Here is an 18,431-nt window from a genome sequence, read left to right as displayed (position 1 = left end):
CACAATGTTGAGAACTTACACTTTTTTAACAATAATGCTTTATTCATTATTTAAGGCTTTAATTCAATGTATTTTTATGTATTAAATTTTATAGTACTGCAAACCATGCACTACTTCTGTCAACCGTATCTAGCACCGTCTGTTGCTTCATCTTCAGATGTTTCACAAATAGAGTTTCCCTCGGAAATGCAGAATTGTAACCGTTCGAGCAGGTCAGTGGCAACTGGTGCAAAATCTTCCCAAAAATGATCGGGTTCATTAGCATGGAACAGGCTTTCTTCATCTTTAGATAGAGAGAAACAGTGTGAAAAAACGGTGATTATTAAATAGGCGTTAATATTAAAATATTCATTAAATATAATATAGTGATCCAAAGAATAGAGAGAGTGTCCATGAAAATGATTGTTAACTAAATTTCTTATATGATTTGTGTATCGTCTTTTAGTAAGCAATAATACAACTACAATAAGTAAGTAAGAACCGCTTGCACAATTCTATGAATTTTCAATAGTTTGAATTCGGGAACCTTTGAACACCACGTGAAAAGCAAACAAAAAAAAAGGAATTCCTTACCGAGTCCTTCGGCCAAATCACCGCTTATCAAATCGATCTCCGACTTTGTCAGCATCTGCAGAATATCACCAGTATCGTTCAAATAGTTCCAAATTGCCTGCGATGCAATCGCTGCCATAATCCAGTCACGATTGGTGACGCCCCGCCGTAAAATACGCCGTACGATCGATGGGCCATCGATCTCCTGGAACGGTCCCCGTTGGCCCCAATCACCAAGAATGTTCACCAACACGCCGCAGGACGTAACGATAAGCTCGTCGTCACCCGAAGTAAGACATCCTTTCAGTATCTTCAGCCCATTTTCCTCGCCAAACACTTGCCGCACCAAGCTACTTCTAGTCATGTTGCCGAGAACTCGTGCAACCTCCGATCGCGCAGGATTGTAGTCACTGTCCAAAATGCTACACAATGTTCCACAAATGTCTTTCAAGCGCTCGCAAATGCTGCCAGGAATAACGAGGAGTGTTGCCTGTGTGTCGTTAACCTCATAATAGTAGGACAAGTTGTGCAACGCTCCAAGAGTTGCAAACAGTAGTTCTTCCATCTCTGCTGTCTGTAAACGAACAAAAAAAGCTTAGAAGTCCGTGCCCCGTGCTGATGATCGAACAATAAAAACGTAGAAGCGCCGTCGTTCATCTTACCTTATGATCCCTTACTTTGAGTAGTACGCTTAAAAGAATTTCACCCAATGGTGAACGCTTGCTCATACCATACCCAACATCTCCATTGACGCACATGTTTGCTACGATGCGAATTAGCTTCGTCAGCACGTTCACGATTGAGTCTCCCATTTGGTTCTTCCACGTGAAGCTCTTATTCGCGTAGTAATCCAAGCACGCCAACAGGGCGTCGCAGGATACGTCACAGTTGTAAAATTGCACACGCGCCGCGTCCCAGCGGGCCATAACATTGCCAAGAATGTACCCCAACCGGTTGACGGTGGCCAGACCTTTTTCCACAGTCGAACTAGTTTGGGTTACCGAGCCGAGCAGGATTCCTAGCCGAGGTGCGGTTTCCGCCAACTGCTCGCAGCATTCCGAACGCTCCGACAAAACACTCAGCGTGCGGATGATGTTAGCCTGCACTTCAAGCTCGTTGATACACATTTCGGCTGCCCGCACCAACAATGGGACCGCCTGGTCGATCTGCGCCATGTCATCTACTACATCAGCCTCGCCCGAGTATGGACGACGATCCGACAGTTTATCATCATTCATTTGCAACGTGGAAAAGGTATCGGCCAGGGTCCGCAAAGCTCCAGACAGTTGAAATAACGCGTGTAACGGTGCACCAGTAAGACTTTTGCTTGACGCGGCTTCGTTGATCATTTTCAGGTGTAACACCATAAGCTGACCGAGGCCATGGTTTGCGAGACGGACAGCAAGGGATCGCTGCAAAGCAGTGTCGTCATTTGTGCATTGATCACGCTTATCCTCAACGTTTGACGCGTTTGCAGATCCAGCAAGAAACCGCACTGCACCGTATCCATAAATACACGCCTCCGAGTCGTCAATTGGTGACGCTCGTCCGAGTCCATCCACCAAAAGTTCTACAATCAAATGATGATTCGGCTGCATAAGAGCGTTTGCGGCACATTGAATCTCGCCCTTACCTGGTACTTCACTGCCCATAAACAAATCATCATTATGCTCATTTCGAGCAATCTTGAAGACGAGCTTACAGGCCCCGGTAAGATTGCTGCCGGTAACATTCATCTGGAAATGTAGGAAACAATGTTAGTATTGCACAGGTAAACATAGTTGGCTTGCATTAGGATACAGCTCACCGCCAAAACCACGCAGGCGACCGACAGTAGAATCTTTGGGGAAGACGCTTCCACCAAGCCGTACAGTGCACCCAAAACGGCACCGCGCCAGCTACCTTTTGATCCTTTAACTCTTACGAATAGTTCATCTAGAATCTGTGATCAATGGAAAGAAATTGAAACAAGAAGAAGCTTTTACATGCACGGTATTTCTTATAAGCTGCTTTGATTTCGACCATAAATCCTACAAGTCGTTAGTATCAGAAAACACTAAATCGTAGTAGGTATTGAATCAGATTGGAATTGGCAAAAATATTCTTTGGGATCCAAATCATTTCTCATACCGCGCTGATATGGACGATGTCACTCTCGGTGCACTCCTTCAAGCCTGCGTGGGCTTTCAGCATTTCCAGCAACGATTCTGTCGAAGTTTGCACCAGCACCTCATTACTGCGTCTGAGCAGCTTGGCCTGATTTTGTAAGGTGTTCTGCGAAAATGTAAACTCAAATGTATTAAAATAAAAGCTATTTTCTTTTTCTAATCCTAAGAACTATGTGCTGTACCAACCAACCTTCTCTTTTCCTTTGTGTGGCTCAGTGGTCTCAACTTTGGGCGATTTGTCATCCGCCGATTGAGCGGCCATTCGCTTCAATGGATGATTCTTAACAATGCTATCAGTGCTAGCAACTAACGGTGCCGTTTTTTTAGATTCCGCAACCGGTTTATGGTATGTTGATTTATCTTCATTTGAACTCCCAACAACTGCCGCTATTTCAATGTGTGAAAAGAATGAACATATGTGTAGAAAATAAAAGAAAACGGGATAACATATATTAAAAGTTTTTTTAAATATGTTATGCTTTTCTCGCGTGATGGCGTGCTACAGTTTCAACTTGAAGTGCTAGAGTATTTGTGTTTATTTTTCTTTTGAAACATAAAACATTTTTTTAATACATCTCATTCGATTCGACGCTTCGATTGAAAAATGTTTTATATCGATTTTTATGAAGTTATTTCGACATCGGCACGTCGCGTGTCTCACACAATTATGCACCAGCGACCTGTACCTTTAGTGACCCGAATGACCCTTTCGCAGCTCATTTAAGCATGCTGATCCTTCAATTCAAACTTCTCTCCCACAATGCTATCGATCGTACTTACTGTTTTCCAGTGAATTTGCTCCTTTGTGGGGAATATGAATAATGGCTGGAAGTTTTTCGCGTCTTTTAACGGTAGTGCTAAGGACCGCTGTATCACCAGTGGTGCCGTTATAATCAATCGAATCTACCGATTCCGAACGGGAAAAACTACAACTGGCCGTGGGTCCACTAGTGTGCAAGGGCTCCAGTAAGGGTAATGCACGAGATTCCTGTTGCTGGAGGTACTTCAAGTTGATCGCACTTGGAGGGCGCCCCGGCGGGGCCACTCGTCCATAGAGTTGCCTCTTCGGTTCACGTGGCGTGATCGGTCTCCTCGCCGAAACTAACCGTGTTCCTCCTTGGATGCATGCAAATAGAAACAAAGGTGAAAGTTTCACTGCAGCACTTTTGCAGGTTTAGAAAATGGAACGAAGCACAAACCTCCAGCCAACATACTCTTCGCTTCACTCACTATCTCAGCACTTGTCTTACGAATTAATCGTCCGGCGACCCTGGGCCGCTGAGGTACAATGGAGAAATCGTCACTTTCGGTGCTGCCACTTCGGTGAAGGCCCGGTGGAGGCGATAGGTTATCCATTACAGACCTAGAATAACTGACTGTTGGTATACACGTGGGCGCACTGGCTACAACACTCCGTGAAAATTTTGAAACCGGCTCAAATTAATTCGAGTTCTCACCTATTGCCAACAAAATAACAATAACCTTGGATTCGTAATACTATATTTTACTGGGAAGTGTTTGAAAGTTATGTGAAGATACGCATATTCCTTGCTTCAGCATACCGGTAAAAGTAATGTTCAGCCCTCAACATCGCCAAGGACACGATTGTTTAAAACGCGCGGTCGATAGAAGGGCATGCATTGAATTTTACAAAGCATGCGCTAACGCTATGTTTGGTTGCCACGGCTACGGTTTATCAACAGAAAGCCAACTGAGTTCAATGTTCTATTACGAATTTAGCAATAGACACACAACAATGAGAAAAAAGCTAGATCCGTTGAGATGCAACCCACCCAAAGGTATGATGCGTCACCAGACTGGGTTCCAATTCATTACAATTCAACCTAGCATCGCAAACTGCACAAAACAAGGTTTGCGCAAGACAAACATCACTCCCCAGCTGAAATTTCTTACTTTTCCCGAAATTACTTTCCGGCCATGGGTGTGATACGTAAAAAAATAGAAGCTGTCACTCTTTGTGTTAAGACTTCGGTGTTTATTTCGAAACGTACTTTCATTTAGCAGCAGACGACTATATACAGAAGTTACCTGTCTGGTCCATAAATATTCCATCTCGCAATACTCCCATCCTACTACGGAATCAAACTTAAAAGCGGCTTTTGATTCGCTCAAATAAAATATGAAATATATTTATACTAAACAACTACGCCGTTAAACTTCAACCAAAAGCTTGCTTTTCTGTCGAAGAACCCAATAATTAATAATATTATATTCGAAATTCCGAACTAAAACAATTTGCCTTACTTCACGTTTTGCTAGTCGATATAGTGTAGCTTTTGATAAGCAATAAAATGAAATTGAGTTGAATAAGTCAGAAAACATCGGCGAGTAGTGCGCGAACAGTACATAGTAGTGTTTGGTATTTATCGCTCCAATATCGCTCCAGCACTGCAGGAAATGTATCTAAAAATCTACGTTGGCCCCGAATGATGATCATTGGAGAGCCTATCCATTGCACCAACCGGAATCGATAGAAAATGAGGTAGAGAAAGAGCAGTAGATTACATCCTATAGTACACAAAAGATATTGGTATAATGTTTTGAAATTTAAAGAAAAGTAATCTACGTCTCTCCAGCACGAAACGAAAGGCTCGCAACGAGGAGCATTGCATTTGGAAATCTTTACCGATAGCTGCAGAACTCGAAACCTGTTCGATAAGCTCTAATTATGGCTACTATATTCTCGTTTATCAGCTAGGATGTTTCTCCTTCTCTTTCACTATCTCCTTTTCTTTCGTACCATCAATACATCATGATATTTGTCCCAATAGTGTTTATACTTTAGGCAATAAGTCACATCAGTATATCCGGCATGGAAACTTTTTACGATTAACTACGATTTGGTAGCTTCTTTTTACTCTGCTTCACCTTAATCCCCAAATGTTGTTTAATGTGATTCTAGAATTACAAAGAAGAAGGCATGATATTAATCATTCAGAAACAATCAATGAGAGCATTTGGGTTCTTGCAACCACTATGCATACAGTCTTACCGACAATTCCATCTCTGTGAAAAAGGACTTATCGCAATGTGGACATGTGTGTGTTTTCTGCTTTTTGTGACGCTGCTCGTGGATGTTTAACTGATATTTGGAGCTAAACTTTTTGTCGCACATCGTACATTCAAAATTTTTCTGAAATATCATCCAAAAATTGCCCTTTTTTTTGTTTCTTACTAGACAGAATCATTGTGCGACTTACCTCGAAATGGGTTTGCCGATGCCTATAAAGAATGGATTTCGATTTGAACTCTGTTTGGCAAATGCTGCATGTTGGGATTTTGTTGACCTTCTGCAATTCAAAGGAAAAGCAACGCTTATTGTGAGTAACGTTAAACACTCAAGCACTAGCTGGTACTGCTGATACATGCCTCATGCGTTTTCATATGCATACGTAGCATTCCGGGACCGCGGAAACTTTTACCACAAACTTCACATTCCGGTTGCTTTTTACAATTGGCCTATTGAGAGGAAGTATTGGGAATGTTAGCAAAAAAATTATCCCTCCGCAGTAATTTTGAATACCTTGATCCAGTTGGAGTGTTGGGACATGTGCTTTTGCAACCATTTTGGCTGATTGAACTCCTTATGACAAAGATTACACATGAAGGTTCCAGGGCTGGGAGATGTTGGTTGATACGTTACATATTCTAGTAGGAAAATTTAGACAAAAACAAACATAAGTGGATAGCAACAACGAGTGCTTCTGCCATGGCCCGTACCCAGCGGTTTTTCCGAGTCTTCCGATTCATCACACTCCGATTGCGGGTAATATTCCACTTCGGCTCCATCGGTGCCACCGTCTTCTTCGATGATTTCATCCGTTTCAACAGTTTCATCGTCCACTAGCACGCACTCCATCTCATCTTCAAGCTTCTGGTGCACTTGTGTCTGTGTTTCGCTTTCCTCCAAATGAAGTTGCTGGTGCTCCTGGTGGTGCCCGGTAAGTGCATGCAACTGTTGTGCTTGTAGCTGCTCGGTGGGTATTGCTGTGGCGGTGGTTGGCGTCGTTACCATCATTGGTAAAGAGGACACTGCAAAGAGACGTTAGTTATTCTTCATGCAATTAACCATGTGCTTACGTTGCTTACCATTGTCCAAGTACTGTGCTTCGGACAGATCCGGCTGCACAATGATCTCACATCGATCGTCCGCTGTTCGCTGAATTTGCAATACCGGATGTCCGCCGTGCGTTATCATTTGAACAGTATTGTTCGGGCCATGTATAAACTGTCCAATCGGCGTAGCTTGGTACTGGGGAGTTGTCTGTAGGATTTGCTGACCCGTCGCCGTCGTTATAATGTGCCCGGCGTTTATGATTTGCGCACCGGCATTTATAAGCTGTGCGCTAGTCAGTATCATGGTTGGCGGGACAGCTTGAGCTTCCTGTTGAATGGACGGTACGTCTGCCCGCTGGAGATTGAGCTCATGTAGATGTGACGCTACTGGTGCCGGAGCTAATTGTTGGATTTTTGGTGGGCTGAGGCTCATCTTTGGCAAGTCCACATGACCTACAGTATGTTTGACTGCATTCATATCCTCCAAAACCGTGATACCCTTTATGTACTGCCTTAGAGCAGTGTCGGACTTTTCCACTCTCGTCTTGAAAGCATGGCAACGACTCACTTGGTGTATGCACTGTATACAAATTTTATCTGGCCATCCATCGCTGTCTTCAATCTGAGGTAGTGAAGAAACCGTTAAACCTCGTTACCACAGAGCCCAAAGTAATCGACTGATCGGGCTGCGAACTTCACGTTCTACTAACCTGTATCTTAGATATTTCCATCAACATCTCAGCGACCATTTCGCCAAACAAGGGGCGCATTTCTTTTTTCACTGCTAGACAAATACGACAAATTTTGTCCAGTTCAATGTTTTTAATAAGGACAGGATCCATTGTGATGTACTACTGGACTCGTTTTTACAAGCAATCAATGAAACACTCTATTGTTTGTTCGCGAGATTCCTGCGCCAAAATTGTTCGGACGCGATACAAAAACTTCCACACACGCCCTCACGTCCTGCTCTAGTGACGGTCAAACTCTAGCATAACGAAATTTCACTACACAATGCTGTTGAAGCAATAATCTATTGATGTAAACTTTCAATAGTACCACGCACCACAATTACAGCACTAGAACGACAAATTTATCCTTTTTTTAGATGTAAACAAAAAGAAAAACTTTTATCACACGAAATATGCAAACATGGCAGGCGTCGTGAAATTATCGTTTCTTCCTGACGTTTCCATGACAGTCGGTGGTGGTTTTGTTGAACCGATCGTTCGAAACGATAAGCTACGACGTACAATGATGCGATGAAATATTTCAGGCACAACATAACAGGAAATACGTTTATGTTTGGTGGATTTGAATGTACCGCTATTTTGTAATTTTGAGCTTTTCTTACTTGCAATTGTATGTAAGTATTTCCATGGCCCGTGGAGTGTACAATTACGATGGACTGGGTACATGTACAGTAGTTTGATTTGCATTAATCCAGAAAGCTGGAAAAATATATTTAATAGTAGGTTTCATCCAGTCCTTCGAAACGAGTATATCGAAAACTCAGTAATGGCTAACTAATAAGCTTACTTACAGGGTCTTCTGATTCCTGTAGGTAAGAACGTGGTAAATTTATTTACCAATTCATTTTTATTTGTTGCAATATTGTAAGAATTCATTTTGTAATGGAACTTTTTCTTCCCTTTCTTTCTGATGTTTTTTGCAGATTGATTATCCTTTGAGGGTTTTGTATGATCGCATAACGTAATGCGAGCGACTTAGTTTAATTTCTTGACATTCATTTTGTAATGCAAGCTCCAAAATATTGAAGCCCATTGTTTCGCGTCAACTTCTTTAACAAATAAGTGTATACCATAAATTTTAAACAGATTTCTACCGCTTTATTCTTTGCACCGGTGCCTTGGTAGCCCTCAACATACCGCTTGCTAAGCTGGCTGCGGATGGCTAGAATGGGCCAAGGTCAAATGCAAACTGAGAAGCTGTTTAATGTAAACTCATTCCGTTTGCAAATAATTCATGGAGTTTTTAGCTAGTGCGACGAAATGTTTGTAGTCTAAGCCCGCTTCTTCGGCGCTAGGAGATCCGCGGAAGAGCGACAAGTTTCTCCACTACAGCCACTACTGCGCCTGTGTTGTGGCGTTCTGTTTATTGTTCAAACAAAACCGACCGGCCTGGGGACGGGCTCGCTGAAGTATCTGTGACCGTCGTGCGAACAAATAGAGAAACTCATTCTGCATCCCCGGCTTGGCTCATGGCGTCGATGGTAATGAATAATCCATCAATGGGCTCACTCTTTTGGCGTCAACCGATAGTGAATAGTACCGCAATCCAGCGATCGCATCAAACGAGGGCCATGGCACAGCAGCCGTTAACCGTGCCTTCGGTGGCTGTCGCACCCCACGGGGTGTCTGCGCCTCCAAAGGCTTAGCGAAACGCCGGCAGCCCTACGTGAAGATAAAGTTATTAATTCATAAATGACGATAAGTGTGACAACATCCGACCTTCCGCTATAGTCAACTAGCAGCCCCATCGTTCGTTAGTAGCTTGCTCTCCATGGCTCCAGTTTGAAGGCTAGCTTCCTCACTATCTTGGCTCCCCTTTTGCCTTTCTCTCTCGCTCTCCCTTTCTTTCTCTTCCTCTCTATCTCACTTTGACCCACTCAGGCCTCTCGCATGCTGCACTGTTTTGTTGTTGCCTCTTTTCCCTTCTGGCGTGCCATCAACAATGACGATCCTACAAACGCCACAGCCCTTGGCAGCGTCAATTCGGCGTTATAATAAAAAGCGCGCATTAATTGTAGCTTACCGCCCGTGGGAATGGTTCAGTCTGTGTTTGGCGATGAAATGGTGCGTTCGTACGCGGTAATAATTAGTACATTTCTTTTGAGCGTCTGCGATTTCGCGTGGAGCAGACTGGCGGTCCCACGCGACGATCGATTCCATTTGCGCGCGCTTCACCGTGCCTTGGACGAGGGCTACGGTGAAACATTGGCACTTATTCTACAGAATTACATCATCGTCAATAGTACCGCGCAGTGGAGCAATCCCACTTACGTCAACTATGATCAGCAGCTGATCGTTGCTATTCAAAATCAGCTAGAGGACCAGGGTTACGAGAGTCTGCATCATGACGGTCACGGTGCGGCGTTTCCTGTCCACGGTGGTCTGAAGTTCTTCACGTACTACTGTGGGCCCGGCAACTGGTCAACCGACGGTAGCACGGTACAGAATGGGTACTTCTCCAGGATCGATCAGTGTTGCAAAAGCCACGACGAGTGTCCGGATACGATAGTGGACCGGGGCGACTATCGACGCTACGAAGAGCTTCCTTACAAACCGCAAGTCTTCACCAAGTCAGTGTATTCTCGAAACCAGCGATACGTGGTGCAGGAAAACAGGTGTTCCGATTGCTGATTTTTAATATCATTCTTTCGGCGTTCCCTCGGCAGACTGCGCTGTACCTGTGACGTAGAATTCCTGCACTGTCTCCAGAACGTTTCGACCTTCTTCTCGTACGCGGTCGCATGGATATACACCAAATTTCAGCCCCACTGCTTCGAGTACGAATATCCTACGATGGACTGTGTCGCCAAAAAGTGAGCCTAGACCAGCGGGGTTCGCGGGGCGCCGTACTGATCGTGCAAATCTGATTCGTTACAGAAACGACGGACTGTTCTCGGCCGATCGCTGCCAAACGTACATGGTTGACAATTCCATCAGGCGCCGTTGGCAGTGGTTCGACGTGCCTTATATCAGCTTTAATCAGCTCTTTTTCCCCGAGGTTGAATACCGTTACGAGATAGATTGGCTTAACATTCTGTTTGCACGGGCAGCCACCAAACAGGCGAAACCGTAGCAGCAACCTCATAAGAAACGCAGGGAATTGTTCTTACAAAAACAAATATTTATGGCATACGTCTGTACATTGTCTTACGTTGGGGGTTCTAAAAAGTGTGGCTTACGACATCCTGTACATTGTTGATGGTTTTATAAAACGTTCTCACAGCAACGAGTACGATGGACGACACAACATGAACTGCATTCACAATTTGTTACCGCCTTGTCTAGTTAAATAAATTGAACTTCTATTATATGGCTCACACACGAACTTTAATTTATTTTCCCTTTCAATAGCAATACACAGTTTTGCAATTATTCTAAGCTCGGTTATGCTCCACCGAGCCCTTTGCTCCTACTTTGTGGAACCCGTAAGTGAGCTATCGATCGAAACTGTCTTTGGTTTCACTTTCAGTGTACATATTCAGTAGTGCTCCTCGTACATATGCTCCAGTAATGCTACTTAAATGCTCATCAAACCAAAGTACAATTCCTGAGTGGCCAAGAGGGTGCTACTTGTTGGACTTTTGCTGCATGATTGGGACATACTTCTCACTGGGCCGATACTTCCATCTCGAACACAGCTCGTCGGCCTCGGTCTGGTTGAATCCCACTCTTTTGAGTTTGTCCGTTGAAATGAAACAAAAATTATTTGTAAAAGAAACGCGTTAGTCTTGGACAAGAAAGTGAAATGAGTTTTGCGTCTAAAGCGGTTGTAAAATACATGACAAAGCAACGCATTGAAGCCTCCACAACATTTCAGCGACCCATCACCATTACCCTTGTTATTCCCTTCACCTGTACGAAAAATATTATGCTTACTATCATTTTGCCAATATGGTAGATCGGGTTCCGCCACGTCACACAGCTTCCGCCTCACGAAGCCCTAGTTCGTTTGATACTTGACTTTTGGATCCTTTGTTTTTCAACAGCACGATTGTGTCTTAAGTTCATATCAGCACGTTTTGTGTATCGAGCTAAGAAATCACTTCCATGCAAATAGTTGGGGACACTGGTTCCCAACCATTGCTCATAAGGTTTTAGCAATAATAATCTCTATCAATGCAGAATCACCTAAACGTCCATTTTCAGTAGCAGTATACGGTTTGCAGTATGCAAACATGGTCCTAAACTTTTTTGCTCATAAAATACGTATCAACCTACTTTAGTGATACTTCGCTGTACCTAATTGTACAGGAATGAATGCAATATTTGCTTAATTATTCTTTTACTGAACTATCTCGACATTCTTCGATTTTGTTAACCATACACAATGGACTTTGTCGTTAGAAAGTAGCGAGTGTACCCGTTCAACGGACGTACGAAAAGATCCTTAAACAGGTTCTGTGAGATCAAACCGAACGAATCGAACTTAAGACGACTGCTGTGGACATCATTGCTCGAGCCGGTATCGAACGATCGCGAGTTCCTAAGCGTATTGTGCGTGACATACTTGCCAATGCTGTACGGCAACTGAAATGTCCCGGAGCGATAAAACTGCATTTCACATTCAGTACTTCCTGTGTAATCGTCTCTGTAAAATTTTACATAAACCGAGCCCAACAAATTTAACGGATTAGGTTTTTTTAATCTTCTACATACACAATATTCAAGTGATATAATATTTATGTACCATATAGTTTATTGGGGCGTATGATTGCCTATCTATCAGACTATCCCCGAATATGTTTGTGACTTGAAATAAATATAAAAGTACATAAGCCTATGCCATAAATTAGAATAAAGCTCATGTGAACTCAAATCAACCGATTCCAACGATCGGAAGTCACCCGAACTAACCGTTGCAACTTGCTACAACACACCACAATGATGAAAACAATGTTTGATCTTATGAAAATGTAGCTTCATTTGATGTTGCAAATTGAATAAATAGGCTTTAGAAATGCAAAAAAAAGTTTTCATTTTCACCACGAACAAAAGACAAAAATGGGTCAGCGGAACAGCCGATGAACAATGAACGTTGAAACTGTAAAATGTGTCTTTTCTTGAAACAACAATATGAACCTTTTTCACAGGCGCCAGCTTATTTCAAGTGCGGCATTTCGTACAACTTGATGATCTAGTTAATTGTAAGCCAAATCATTTGTTCAAACTTATTTCTCGTAAATCACTCGTCGCACCAAAGTATTGTGTATTCACTGGAAATATTCTTCATGTAATGGAATATCCATCAGTTTACCATTCGTTTACCATATAATTTTTATTTCACTAAGATTCTTCTGATTTCGACCTACAATGGAGGTTCGAATAGAGGTCATAAAATTTAAAGGAAGGTAGAAGCAACAGCAACACGAAAGAGATGTGGTTTCGGAGATCGCTTGAATCGTGCACCGAACAATAATACGAAGCAGGGACCAGACGACCGGGACCGTGTCATTTTGGAATTTAAAGAAGAAAACTAACCTTTTCCATAATTGGTGAGAAGTTGTCGCAAGCAAACAAAGACAAACGTCTCGAAGTTGCTGTCTAGCGCGGCTTAGATGGTAACTCGCGCCAAAAAACTGTTATTTCGTTGGTCAACGTTACGTTAATGAAAGTTCTTCGTCTTGAAAGTGTCCCCTTAACCGTTATTTTATCAAGAATCGCCCTTCTCCCAATAACAATCCAACAATCTATCCAATCTGTCCAATCCACCAATAAACTTCAACGAACCCCGTACAGTCAAACACGAAGGATACCGAAGGTGGTTCGCAAGACTTTTCTGTCCTATCAAATCTATTATTGTGACGCTGCTGTGGGTTAAAGTCCACAGTCAAGGTCGAAAAGTTTCCGCCACTCAAGCCCCCAAAACCACAACTGGCGTGGCGGAATTGATCACCATGGTGGCTCTGATGGTACTCTGCTGTCTTCAATGGCCCATTCCTGACCCACAAAATTGACTTCACACGAGTCACACATTCCCATGCCATTGGAAGTGGAGGCACCTCACCCGATGCGAAGCGGGCAGTTAAAAGATCGGCCACATGTGTGGAGACTCGTTCCGTTTAACTAGTCTCGCGCAGCACCTTCATCTCACGGCACCCTCTTTTCGATGCCCTTCCAAGTACCTGTCCCTTATCGCTCCGTCGCCTGTGTGGTGGATCAGGGCGCGCGGCTGTCATCACTTTCGGCGCAATCGTCTCACATCCGAGAGAAGAGCCCAAATGGCGGCCAGCTGGGTGTCCGAATCGAATACGGCCCCAAAACGCCCTTGAACGCTACTACGGCACCGAAACCGCAACCGAAGCTATTTGCTAATCACATCGCCCGGGCGCCTCGGAAGGCAATTGCGACACTCCTCAGCTCAGCCAGTCAGCTCGTTTTGAAGTTGGTCACTTTGGAACGACATTCGGCGGTTCTCATTGTGATCGAGCACCATGCGAAACGGCTGCGCTTCTCTTGCTTTAACCCTGTTAATCGATCAGCGGCCCCGGTATACGATAAAAGCGCCACGTGTATCTACTAACCTCTGCCAGACCGAGCATGGTCGTCTCTCACCGAAGCATGTCACCTGCACGACATTGAAAAATATTGCACCCAGCGTGTTGGCCGTTTCTGTGAATCGAAACAATGAAGAAATGCAAAAAACAATCAATGTCCCGCAATATTTCAGCAACAGAAGATTGTCGTTTACTGGCTGTTAATAATTTGTTATTTGCTTTTTTGGTAACCTGTTCAGATAGACAAAAAAACAAATCATCTTATGCTCACTTCATAACTGAACAGTTTTAGAAGTGAAATAAAATTATATCGAACGATTATCAAGTTTTTCCATGTCAATATTAGCATCAATTGTAATATACGACCCAGTTAGGGTATCGAGTAGCTCGGTACAAACTTAAAGTTCTAAGCAATTCTAGGTGTTTGTGCATTGCCAAGTGATGAGAAATGTAACAACTTAAACCATCCTACCAGTATTTAAGTTCTGCAAGCATCTTCTAAACCGAGCGTCACAATCGCAATGAGAACGAGTGAAGGGTCCACGATTGCACAGACCGCGTCGGCACTCGCCGGGCAGCAGTATGTTGGGGCATAGATCATGCTCCCTGCAACACTGATCCTCTGCTGCGTATCGACCCACGTCCGAATAATTGGCTGCAATGCTTCCTGTAAATACAAACATTTTAAAAAGATCTTTGACTTCAAAGCACTTCCTACACTTCATCGTCGAAGGTCAAGCCCAACACGCAATGTCAAGACCGAATTGTAAGAGCACTTAACGATTAACGATTCTTTGGCAACACCTTAGGACGGATCAACAACGGAACTAATGATTTCTTCCAAATCTTGCAAAAAAAAACACATTAAAATAAAGCAACACAACTACAGATGCACTTCAAGCAATGTTCTCACAATGAACCACTGTTTCTATTATTTTAGTTTTTTTAGGGTTTTGGTCAGTCTTTATATGCCAGAATCCGTGCATCCGTCGTTGCACCACTTTATGAATCTTTTTCTACTAACCATTAAACAATGTTAGAAACAGTAATACCCACATCACGTTTAACAGATCGAATCATGTGCATAAAAAAATGCAAGATGTGGGTACCCGCCGACAGTGTGAGCTAAGATCTGAACAACCTTGATTGCGAGGGATCTGTTGCCGTCCCCTAGTTTGGTACGTTACTTGATGTTCTATCCTTGAAGAATCTTAACTAAGGCGCGACGTTAAGGAGTAAAAAATCCGCCATAAGCAAACGTCGATTAGCGAACCAGCTGATCTTCGAGCAAGAAGGTATTTTTATTGTAGCCTTGTAATTAAAGCATTTACTAGATTTACTTCCTATTACAATTTATTTCCTATTTTCAAATAAACTACTTGTACCATATATTGGAATGTTAATCCGGAACTATGACAAATGTCAACTACGACCTTTTTTGCTTGGTCCGATTTGGAAGTAGGTTAGACATTGAGGGCAATGAAAAGAATCTGTTACAAGAATTGTATACCACTCTCAAAAACTACTCGGTTGGTGGCTGAAATCGCACTTTGAACAACAACGCATACCTGGTCCGCACCACTTTGTACCAGGATAGATGAATCCTAGGCCGCCTTGCAGTTCGCCTGAGATGCCGCTCGCTTCGCTGCATACTTCCTCGAGAGCAACCACTGATTCTCTCGGCACCTGACGCATCTTCTTGGCATCGGACGCCAAAAGCATTCGCTGGATGTCACCCCTGAAAGAAGGCACCGTTCGAATTAATAATGCCTGTCACACTGAAAGCAATTACACAATAATTTTGAACACCTCAAAATCAAATTTGTTTGCTTCTTGTGCGGATCATTTCACGAAAACATTCTTACATTTCTTCTGTTTTTTTTTTGGCAAGCAAACCATGCCAAAGTGACACAAAATAGGATTCCCACCTGTTTTCTTGTTTTTTATTTGCTCCTTTTCGACGAGGTTCCGTTAAGCGAAATCCCAATCAACAACCGGTTTTCTGTAAACAAACCGACAGTAGATCAAAATAACTGGCCAGAGGTGTTGGACGGTATGCCTGGAGCATTAACACATTACGGCGGCCATGAACTTCATGCATTCCTAACCTCATCGACTTCTGGTAACCCCGTTCAAGATCACTTTTTTTAACTCAAGATTCGATCTCTTCTTAGCCACAAACAGGGCGACCCTCAAGGCGACCTTCTCTGGTGCCCGTAGGTAAATACACTTACCGATCAGAGTGTACCTTGCAGTACGGAGGACGACTGCTCAGCTCAACCATTCGTGTCATCCGGAAGTCGGCCACCAAAACGGAGCTACATGCTGCGTACTCGGCTAGATGGATTGTTGACGCCAGCAGCACGACGATTGTACACAGGGTGCAACAGAAACCGCTTATCCTCCAACTCCGGTGCCTCATCTGAAAATTGGCCATTTTCACCAGAAAACTAGTTGTGTGTAATTCAAGTTAAATCGATGATACATAATAAAATTACCCTCAGTTCCAATATTTAAAATATTATATTTATCAATCGCTGCCACGAAGGGTTCGCAAGCTTTGGTTTAATATTTACGCTTATTCGTACTGCTTATTGCTTATTAAGCTTATTCGTTTAGAATTTAAAATGGAAATCTAGTTTCCAGTTTTGTTGCTTTTTGTTTCTAAATTTTATGTAACGGAGAAATTTTCACATAGTTTGAGAAAAATATGACCCATTCAATATTTTGGTTTCTCGGCCTGTTCAAAGCCACGGGCCAAACCGTAGACTATGGTTTTAAACTATTTGAAATTAAGTTGCTCATGCATCGGACTTACTGGTTGGTCAAAGGCCGTTTTTAAAGATATTTAAGTATTTTGCATAATTTTTGTGCCTATCTACAGTGTGGAAGTTTCGTAAGCGTGATGAATATTTATCTGCAGAATGTTCCTGCCCCACACGCAAAGCCTTCCACTTCGGAGGAACTTGGCTTTCCGGTTTCTTCGGCAATTTCTCACCATCGAACAGCATCATCTTATTATGCCGCGTGGTGGCAATGACCTCGAACTAACAGTGAACCGGCCCACCCCGAACCATCGATACGTTCCTATGGTTGCTTTGCCAAACCAAAGGCAAACTCGACGACAAGGTGTGCCTCAATATCGTTAGCACATCTATGCTAATCAGAGTGACCTTCAGAACCGGTACACTAATCTACTGAAAAGCGCGACTTAATCGCCGGTATCGTGCCCGCACCGTGCCGAGGAGCCGCAGAAAGTTCATGCACCATTCCAGTTTTGATGACTTTGGTATGATTTCACATACTTGAGGTTAATTGGTCGAAAATTTTGATATATGCGGATGCTTTGTTCCATCCCTGATGCCCAAAATGATGGCTGGTACTGTCCATTTTAACCGAACCTGGTGATCGTTTCAGATATGCAAATGCGTCGTAGTTCAAACCTGCACTATAGCCGTTTTCGGTTTATTTGTCCCGGACAGATTTTGCAACATCTGTACTGGGACCCATTTAGTCAATGGAACGAGAATAACGCGCGTGGCACCACGTTTTATTTCACAAACATCCACTTTCCGTTCCCATTTTCGTCGCAGCATTCTATAGAACCAATGGAACCGACCAAACACGCCGACTCGTTCGAGCTATCTTCAATCGCCAGTTGGGTGTCACACATTCATAAATGAATCGCATTCATTCTCCAATAAAAACCTAATTTTTCACTTACGACAACAAGCGTGCGGCGCAAAAACGCAAGAACCGATACACTGAAGCTACCACGGAAGCTATGTCCTTTCGCAGGCCTAAAGCTGCACACAAATTTTGTTTCCTCAAATTAAACTCTACTTCCTCTTTCGTTTGTTAACTACAATAAGTTTGCGGTTCATTACTCGCACTGAGTGTATTAAATAGACAGTTTAGCATGCCGCCACGTCCAAAACCATAACACAAAATGATGGTCTACCATTTCACGATGCCACAAATGGCCCGTTCATCACGTTATCCAGCTTACCTTAAAAACTCAAGATTATTTTAAATTGTTGAACTGGATCCACTATGGCACGAGCTAGTCCCACCAACAGATTGTTCGTGACTTCTTCTCTCTCAACGCAGCGTTTTGGAGCTGGTTTCAAGCGCAAGACGTACGCAGTATAACAATATTTGGAACCTCACAAAATCATTCACCCTCCGCGGTGCCGTGAGGACTTGAACATTCTATTGATCAACTAGCCCACGAAAAACAGTCGAAAGCGACGCCGACTACGATCACGTTTCCGAACCGAATCGCCGTGTGGTAAAATGTCAACTGATGCGCCCGCCAAACGGACGATGCGAACGGGTGCCGCGCTTAAAGTAAGCTGACCGTGTTGCTGATCGCTCTGATGCGATGA

At 43.3% G+C, this 18,431-nt stretch overlaps 4 protein-coding genes across 4 annotated transcripts; 1 reads left to right on the top strand and 3 right to left on the bottom strand.

Annotated features, from left to right (window-relative positions):
- Nucleotides 1–119: 119 nt before the first annotated feature.
- On the bottom strand, nt 120–4,076 carry LOC131215396 (armadillo repeat-containing protein 2). Its single transcript, XM_058209785.1, has 9 exons — nt 3,920–4,076; nt 3,501–3,836; nt 2,911–3,107; nt 2,683–2,826; nt 2,360–2,494; nt 2,186–2,288; nt 1,215–2,122; nt 574–1,126; nt 120–283 (listed from the first exon to the last, which is right to left on the bottom strand). The coding sequence occupies exons 1-9, from the start codon at nt 4,074–4,076 to the stop codon at nt 120–122; spliced, it is 2,697 nt and encodes an 898-aa protein (XP_058065768.1).
- A 677-nt stretch (nt 4,077–4,753) lies between these two features.
- On the bottom strand, nt 4,754–7,794 carry LOC131214903 (zinc finger protein 181). The gene is made up of 8 exons (XM_058209242.1): nt 7,508–7,794; nt 6,831–7,419; nt 6,462–6,773; nt 6,265–6,389; nt 6,111–6,200; nt 5,942–6,031; nt 5,734–5,874; nt 4,754–5,639 (listed from the first exon to the last, which is right to left on the bottom strand). The coding sequence occupies exons 1-8, from the start codon at nt 7,637–7,639 to the stop codon at nt 5,571–5,573; spliced, it is 1,548 nt and encodes a 515-aa protein (XP_058065225.1). The 5' UTR covers nt 7,640–7,794; the 3' UTR covers nt 4,754–5,570.
- Nucleotides 7,795–9,583: 1,789 nt separating this feature from the next.
- On the top strand, nt 9,584–10,718 carry LOC131205228 (uncharacterized). Its single transcript, XM_058197245.1, has 3 exons — nt 9,584–10,119; nt 10,216–10,362; nt 10,427–10,718. The coding sequence occupies exons 1-3, from the start codon at nt 9,584–9,586 to the stop codon at nt 10,620–10,622; spliced, it is 879 nt and encodes a 292-aa protein (XP_058053228.1). The 3' UTR covers nt 10,623–10,718.
- On the bottom strand, nt 10,693–18,364 carry LOC131205238 (group 3 secretory phospholipase A2-like). The gene is made up of 6 exons (XM_058197257.1): nt 18,053–18,364; nt 16,278–16,493; nt 15,612–15,781; nt 14,516–14,710; nt 14,071–14,158; nt 10,693–11,218 (listed from the first exon to the last, which is right to left on the bottom strand). Exons 2-6 carry the CDS (start codon nt 16,478–16,480, stop codon nt 11,116–11,118), a joined length of 759 nt encoding a protein of 252 aa, XP_058053240.1. The 5' UTR covers nt 16,481–16,493; nt 18,053–18,364; the 3' UTR covers nt 10,693–11,115.
- Between the last annotated feature and the right edge of the window lie 67 nt (nt 18,365–18,431).

Source organism: Anopheles bellator, chromosome 1 (genome assembly GCF_943735745.2).
Source record: "Anopheles bellator chromosome 1, idAnoBellAS_SP24_06.2, whole genome shotgun sequence".
Lineage (NCBI taxonomy): Eukaryota > Metazoa > Arthropoda > Insecta > Diptera > Culicidae > Anopheles > Anopheles bellator.
This window is presented reverse-complemented; position numbering and strand designations above follow the sequence as displayed.

What these genes read in the sequence shown, in the direction of transcription:
- LOC131215396 (XM_058209785.1), bottom strand. Translation starts at nt 4,076, where the DNA reads ATGGATAACCTATCGCCTCCACCGGGCCTTCACCGAAGTGGCAGCACC. An exon ending in ACATCGTCCATATCAGCGCG is followed by an intron (nt 2,495 to 2,682) that starts GTATGAGAAATG and finishes CATTGATCACAG; the next exon opens with ATTCTAGATGAACTATTCGT. An exon ending in TCAAAGTAAGGGATCATAAG is followed by an intron (nt 1,127 to 1,214) that starts GTAAGATGAACG and finishes GTTCGTTTACAG; the next exon opens with ACAGCAGAGATGGAAGAACT.
- LOC131214903 (XM_058209242.1), bottom strand. Translation starts at nt 7,639, where the DNA reads ATGGATCCTGTCCTTATTAAAAACATTGAACTGGACAAAATTTGTCGT. An exon ending in AGCACAGTACTTGGACAATG is followed by an intron (nt 6,774 to 6,830) that starts GTAAGCAACGTA and finishes GTCTCTTTGCAG; the next exon opens with TGTCCTCTTTACCAATGATG. An exon ending in TGCATATGAAAACGCATGAG is followed by an intron (nt 6,032 to 6,110) that starts GCATGTATCAGC and finishes TTTGAATTGCAG; the next exon opens with AAGGTCAACAAAATCCCAAC.
- LOC131205228 (XM_058197245.1), top strand. Translation starts at nt 9,584, where the DNA reads ATGGTTCAGTCTGTGTTTGGCGATGAAATGGTGCGTTCGTACGCGGTA. An exon ending in AAACCGCAAGTCTTCACCAA is followed by an intron (nt 10,120 to 10,215) that starts GTCAGTGTATTC and finishes TTCCCTCGGCAG; the next exon opens with ACTGCGCTGTACCTGTGACG. An exon ending in ATGGACTGTGTCGCCAAAAA is followed by an intron (nt 10,363 to 10,426) that starts GTGAGCCTAGAC and finishes GATTCGTTACAG; the next exon opens with AAACGACGGACTGTTCTCGG.
- LOC131205238 (XM_058197257.1), bottom strand. Translation starts at nt 16,480, where the DNA reads ATGGCCAATTTTCAGATGAGGCACCGGAGTTGGAGGATAAGCGGTTTC. An exon ending in TGCAAGGTACACTCTGATCG is followed by an intron (nt 15,782 to 16,277) that starts GTAAGTGTATTT and finishes GCCTTCTTTCAG; the next exon opens with GGGTGACATCCAGCGAATGC. An exon ending in CCATGCTCGGTCTGGCAGAG is followed by an intron (nt 11,219 to 14,070) that starts GTTAGTAGATAC and finishes CAAACTCAAAAG; the next exon opens with AGTGGGATTCAACCAGACCG.